The sequence below is a fragment of the Apteryx rowi genome, unplaced genomic scaffold (assembly GCF_003343035.1).
Source record: "Apteryx rowi isolate R43461 unplaced genomic scaffold, aptRow1 scaffold_15, whole genome shotgun sequence".
Taxonomy (NCBI): domain Eukaryota; kingdom Metazoa; phylum Chordata; class Aves; order Apterygiformes; family Apterygidae; genus Apteryx; species Apteryx rowi.
Genome location: NW_020447752.1, coordinates 2,203,635 through 2,210,226, shown reverse-complemented (window position 1 = coordinate 2,210,226; position 6,592 = coordinate 2,203,635). Strand labels below are relative to the sequence as shown.

At 39.3% G+C, this 6,592-nt stretch overlaps 2 protein-coding genes across 2 annotated transcripts in view; one reads left to right on the top strand and one right to left on the bottom strand.

The window, feature by feature from the left end:
- Positions 1 to 691, bottom strand: part of AACS (acetoacetyl-CoA synthetase) — a 56,806-nt gene extending 56,115 nt beyond the window's left edge. Inside the window, exon 1 of the mRNA XM_026058870.1 lies at positions 675 to 691. Coding sequence (XP_025914655.1) covers positions 675 to 691 — 17 coding nt within the window. The remainder of the gene's footprint in view (positions 1 to 674) is intronic.
- On the top strand, positions 7 to 6,286 carry BRI3BP (BRI3 binding protein). Its single transcript, XM_026058820.1, has 3 exons — positions 7 to 54; positions 864 to 966; positions 1,619 to 6,286. Exons 2-3 carry the CDS (start codon positions 912 to 914, stop codon positions 2,035 to 2,037), a joined length of 474 nt encoding a protein of 157 aa, XP_025914605.1. The 5' UTR covers positions 7 to 54; positions 864 to 911; the 3' UTR covers positions 2,038 to 6,286.
- Positions 6,287 to 6,592: the final 306 nt, after the last annotated feature.

Genomic DNA, 6,592 nt, shown 5'->3' with positions numbered 1-6,592 from the left:
TACCAGGGCGTCAGCGGCCTCTTCGGCGAGGACAACGTGCGGGCCCTGCAGAAGGTGAGGCGCCCGCCGCTCCCCCCCCCTCCTGCCCCCGGGCGCCCGTTTCTCCCGGAGCCCTGACGGGGACCGGCCCTGCCCTGGCCGCGCCCGGGGAGGCCGTTCCCCCCCCCCCGGCGCGGTGCTCGGCGCTGGACGCGCGGCGGCGGCCGCGGCGCCTGAGAGGCCGTTGGGGGGGGGGAGGGCTTCGAGAAAGGAAGTGGGAGGCGAGGCTTGGCGCGGAGCAAACCGTTAAAAACCCAGTAAATCTATAAATAAAGCTTATTTGAGGTGGCGGGCGGGGAGAGGCGCGGGCGGCCGAGCCCCGGCACTGCGGCTCGCCGTGACCAGCGCGCTACTAGCTAGGGCGAGCGCGCTCGGCGTAAATTCCTCTGCCGGTTTTCCTACTGCCTGACGAGAGAAGGGATAAACATGGTTAAATTTACTTGCAAATGCGTTTGAGACGTTTGGACGTGGTGATGGGGACGTCTCGCAGTTGCTCAATAAAAATATGACCCTCTAGAGCGCTTTACCAACGTCCATTGCTAGTAATGGTGTTTTCTTTGAACTTCGGAACAGTGGTAGGCTAATAAAGTGCATTTTTAAATCCTGTTAACATGTAAAGTTACATGTCAAAATACCTGGAGTAAGAACCCATTGTACTGAGTATGATTCACATAGCTGAAAAAAAAAAAGAGTGAATGTATATTTTTTCCTTGGGGACTTTAAAATATTCTGCAATTCTTGTCTCATGAGTTACATTCTACTTACAGCTATTAAATTTCAAAGTGTGTTTAAGGATTTTTTTTTTTCCCAATTTTATTTCTCAGTTTTTCTCAAGGTTGACTGAGAGGTTTGTGAATGGGGTGGATATATTAATGGACACATTCTGGAGAATATGGACTGATCTGTTAGATGTTCTTGGAATTGATGGTAAGTGTGATGCCTGTTTACCCTTGAAGTATATCAGCAGATATCAATGTTCACAAGCATAGGCTGAGCAGGAAAATAACTACTTTGTTTAATCATGCTTTATAAAACATCCGTCAGTGGTATCTCTATCTGCTTTATATGGCTTTAATTTTGCTCTTAGTCCCTCAAATAAGAGGACTAAAACAACCATGCTGTTTCTGTATACATATCTACAGGATCTCTGTAAAATTCACTACAGAGATCATTGCTGTTTTATTGCTGATCATCATTAAATGGCTGGAAATGGGCAGGAAAGGGAAGTGAGGGAGGACTAGAAGAAAGAAAGGTATAATATGAGAGTTTTTAGAATACAGCTTTTCCAAAGAAAGACTCTTGATGTGAACTTTGACCTTACACCCTGTGGCAGCTTGTCTTTCCATAAAGAATCTTTAACATCTCTAATTTAATGGAATTAATTCAACTGCAACATTAGAGATGAGCCAGTGATTTGAAAAGGTCCATCTGGAAATGGATGAACTAGCTTTACCCCTTATTTTAGAAAACACAGTCATGACAACACTGCATGGCCCTTTGGTAGCTGTGTTTGCATCTTTACCCTTGTCACCTTCACATGCTCTAATTAATATTTTATAAATTTTCCTTTGCTTTTCAGCCTCCAACTTGACTCATTATTTCAGCCCAGCAGCAATTGCCAACAACCCAACCCGTGCTCTTCTGCTGATTGGTGCCATTTTACTTGCCTATTGGTTTTTATCTCTCTTCCTTGGATTCTTCTTCTATCTCCTGCATATGATGTTTGGTCGCTTTTTCTGGATTGCAAGGGTTGCCCTTTTTACCCTCTCGTGTGTGTACATCCTCCAGAAGTATGAAGGTGATCCAGAACATGCAGTCCTGCCTCTCTGCTTTGTTGTAGCAGTTTATTTCATGACCGGGCCTGTTGGATTTTACTGGAGAAGAAACAGCAACAGCAGCCTTGAGGAGAAGATGGACCACCTTGATAGTCAGATCAGACTTCTGAATATACGTCTTTCTAGGGTGATTGAAAACCTGGACAGAGGCAGTGACCAATGAACCGACCCCTATAGACCACTGTACACCAGCTCTCTAGAAAATTCCTAAGCACTGTCTCATTCGAAGTTACAAAGCAGCAAAACATCACATGGTAAAAAGTGTGCAAAGTTAAAACTTTTCATCATGTGTAAGACTAATTTATCTAGATTATACACTCAGCCATTATACTTGTAAGGAAAAAAACATTAAAAGATTTCAGCTGTATATTCAGAGAGTTTTATCCAGTACTAGAATTTTATCAGTAGATAAACGCTTACTTTTACAAGCATTTAAAAACATCTTTTGTAAAGTTTTTATAAAAGCAAATTGAGTAGTCTTTCAAATATTGAAATTGAGCTAAACATATGCAAATTTGACACTTTAAAATGTTAAAAAGAAAAAAACAAAAACCTCAAGCTACCAAACACTTCTATTGAGAAGTAACTGCTGTGGGTCCACATTTTTTTTTTCAAAGTTGTGAATGTTTTTGCTTTATTGTTGGCTTATTTCATTGCCTTGAAGTTGCCTTTCATAGAGTATCATGTGAAGAATTTTCTGGTATCCAAGCCAAAAAATTCACGCCATAGCTTTTAATAGGGGTCGAGGAAAAAGGGAGAAGGAAGATTTTGTGGATTTGAACTCCTTAAATGCCGGTCTAATATGAAGAATTGATAAGTGTTAGATGTATGGTTTTATTTCATTGCTTTTCATATCAAGAACTTTAACTTCTGTGTTTGAAAGGAAATCTGTTTTATTAAACTGACCTGAAGGAAAGAGATGTAGTGTGGCAAATTATAGTTCATATTTGATCTTCATAGTGAAGCATTTTCCAAGCATAAGTGCATAGGATAAAACATGGTTTTTAGTCTCAGGACCCATGTACTTTCTCAAAAAAGGCAGCAGATAAAACACTTGCAAATGTATTGTTGCTTAAAGCTTTCTCAGGACCAATAAGCGGCAATAAATTATCTTCAGGAAGATCTGGATTTTCTTTTCTAAAATTATAATAGTTTTATAGGAGCTTTTTGTTTGGAGTCTGTGTCCTCGCTACATTGGGTTTGGGGGGAAGTGAGTCACCTTATGAGAAGAGTATATTGAACAGTTGTATTCCAAAGTAACGTGGGAGCTTTGAAGCAAGTTTACTTTGAAGGATTCCATGTATTCGTAATCTTATAGTTAACTAGCTTGATAGACTATCACTGACTTTGTAAGGTTTGCTGAAATGCATTGAAACAAAGGTAACCTCAGGGAAGTCTGTTAGATGAATTAACTTAGTAACCTATTGCATTCAAGGATATAAATAGAGGATGGTGGGGGAAGAAGGGAAGCATGTAATACCATAATAATGAGCACAAAATTGATACTGTGAGAAGTAAAATGGACTGCAGCTACAGAAGTATGTTTTCCCTAATAATCTACATGAATACAGAAAAATGATTACAATAAAATCTAGTCTGTGATGCAGACTGGGCAAAAAGCAAGGGGAACAAGTATGAATAGATGATCGATATGCTTTTGCTTCACCTGTGAATGCCCATTCCAGTGGGACTGGCCATGTGCAGCTGTGTATATTTTGCCACTTGGTCTTCGACTTCTTGTCTTGTTGGGTAGAACTTCTGTTGGATGTGACACTTAATTGAATGTAACTTTGGGGAGAATTTATTTTTCTCTTTATGCTGAAGTTTGAGAATCTTGTTAAAATGCATCTTACTTGCCTAACCTCTTTTGGTCTGTATGTGACATTTGCATGAGTGATTATTTTAAAATCCATATTTATGGCGTTTGTTCCAAGCTGTGATCCCTTAAGTTCAATGTAATGGTTTCATATGCAATTGGCACTGTTGTAATCCATTTAAATTTTTTATGTCATCTGTAAATTCACTGGCCCCGTTTTTGAAGAAATATATGTTTAGAGTTGCAAAGTAACTGCTTTTCATAAGTTAAAATCTTTTCCTAGAAACGGATAAGTACTGTCACAACAAATACTCTGCTTAGTAAAGCTGAATATTCAAATTACAGTATATTTCCTATTTTACAGCTCATTTTCCATAGTATTACAGTCTTCCCTGTAATCTCTGTTTTCCCTCCTCTGCTGTGCTTGGAGGACTGGGCTAAAACACCACCCTGGAAATTAGGAATTGATTAGCAAAGCTTGTACAGTCTTTAAGTGTTTTGCTAAATCTGAGGCCTGAGGACCAAAGCCTGCAAACCTTGCTCATGTAAGTGACTCCATTGACTTCAATAGGATTATGTGCATGAGTCAGTTTTGCATAGATAGTATTTTATGTAATCCATATTTAATGTTGAAGTTAAGAATATTTGAATCTATTATAAGTTGTCTGTTAAAGATTTCTTTTAAAATACTATATAAAAATTGATTTGGATTATAGTTTCTCCCTGTCTCCTTAATCATGTCTTTTAGTTTTATAAAATCAGCCCTTCTATATTAATACTCTTCTAATTTTGATCACCCTGCTGCTTGAAAAAAATATTTTTGTATTTACTTACATCCCATGTACAGCAAAATGTTACGTGAAAAGCAGTATATATAAAATTGGATATTTTTAATCAGTATTTTTCGCAGCGCTCAGTTTTCACTGTAGTAAAATTTGAAAATAGTGATTTTTTTTTTTTTTGTAAGCACAATCTAATCTTCGATATATATACTTAAAAAAATGCTCTGTGTTTTTAAACATGCACTGTAGTGAAAATGCTTTAGGGACCTGAACATGGTATTGTATTTAATCTCTTTCAAGTTACTTTTGTAAATACCTTTAACAAATATTTTCCATATAAAATCATCTAATTTATCCATCAAGTTTTTTGCTCTGCTTTTAAGAACTCATTCCAGTGAAAGTGGTAGCACTGATTTTATGTTGCCATTGATAGAGCATCATAAATTAATTCAGAGATGTGCAGGTATCAGTGTTTGACACATGGGTAAACTGAGGCACAGAATTTGACAGGTTTGCCCAGGACCATGCAGCAAGTGGCGGAAATGGGAATAAAACCCAGATCTTGCAGCTCCCAGACCTTTGCTCTAACCACTAGGCTGCTTATTCAAAGGTGGGTAGTGGTACCTATGCATTCCTCTAAGAGTCCGTTTTCCTTTGCATCTGATCTGGTGCAAGTGACTTTTAAAGTGGTATGGGTTATCTGAGGTGCAGTTATATGTGTATAAATACACTAAATCTGTCCTTTGATCTAAAGGCTGATAATCTTGAACTGTTCCTATTTATCCTCCCATTCTCAGCAGCTACTTGAAAGAATGTCACCTTATTACACTGGTTGACAATTGTTTAAGATGGTCTTCAAACTGTCTGATACCAGAGATTCCAGTAAGGTCTTAAGTATTTTTTAGCTTCATGCTTTAAGACCTAATATTTGAAACCACTGTAGGACTGTGTATTCTCAGTACATTGACATTTTTGCAAAACTACTTACGTTTGTAGCAGTTTCTCTGGAAGTACACACCTCGCCTGTATAGGTAACTGATCTGTTGTATTAAGAATGTAATGCTTTTAAAAGTGGTATTGGATGTCAGAGTACAATGTATAAAATCTGGTGTAATTCAATGCTGTACTTAATAGTGCGTCCTTCAAATTGTGATTTGCTTTTAAAGACTTGTTGCATAGTTAATGTGGAAAATAGACCAGTATAAATCTTAGCTCTTTGATGGTGTAGAAGTTTTTAAGTGTGATTTGCCTCACATACTGATCTGTATTTGGCAGCTAATGACGTAAATGACCGTAAGTTCTCTTTGTCTGGGTTGGAAAATAAAAGATTTTATTGTATCCGCATGTATTTTAAACTTTTGGATAATTCCATCGAACTGTGATGACAATTAGCACATTAAAAATGGATCTTCTTTTTAATCAGAAATTATATTTGCTATGGTAGCACTCGTTATCAGCACTGATGTTAGTGATTTCACATTCTGTTTTGTACATCAGATTTCAAGATTATAGTGTTTAAGTTTGTACAATTGTTGTGTTTCTGTAAAAATAACTTGGTCTGAAGAAATGGTGTATGTATACTTTTGACATATGATCCTTAGGGAAATATTAGATTCTACTGATAATATTAAGTAGTTACAAATATATCAAACTTATTTTTACAGAGCTCTACATGCCTTTATTTATTACTTATCCGACCACCAAATCAATGTATTATGTAGTTAAATATTTGTAGACCAATTTCACAAATCGACTATGGTATTGTGACAAAGCTTAAAATAAATGTTTACTGAGACTTTGCACTGAGAAACGAAGCGCGTTGAGGCCTTGGCTGTGTTAGAGAGCTCGCGGGCGCGGCGGGGCCGTTGGGCGTCCGGCGCGAGCCGCCTCACGGTGCCGCCTCACGGCCTCGCGGCCGTTTTTTGGCGCCAAAACGCGGCCGCCTCAGGGAGGCGCCCTGCAGGCTGCCGCCACCGCGGGGCGGCCGGACGGGAGGGGAGGAGGCGCGGGAGCGGCCGAAGGGAGATTTTACAGCCTTTGGCCGCGGGACGAGCGCGGCGGGTTCGGGGTCGTGTTAAACGGGCGGGGGCGGGGGCAGGGGCAGGAGTGCTGCTGCTGCA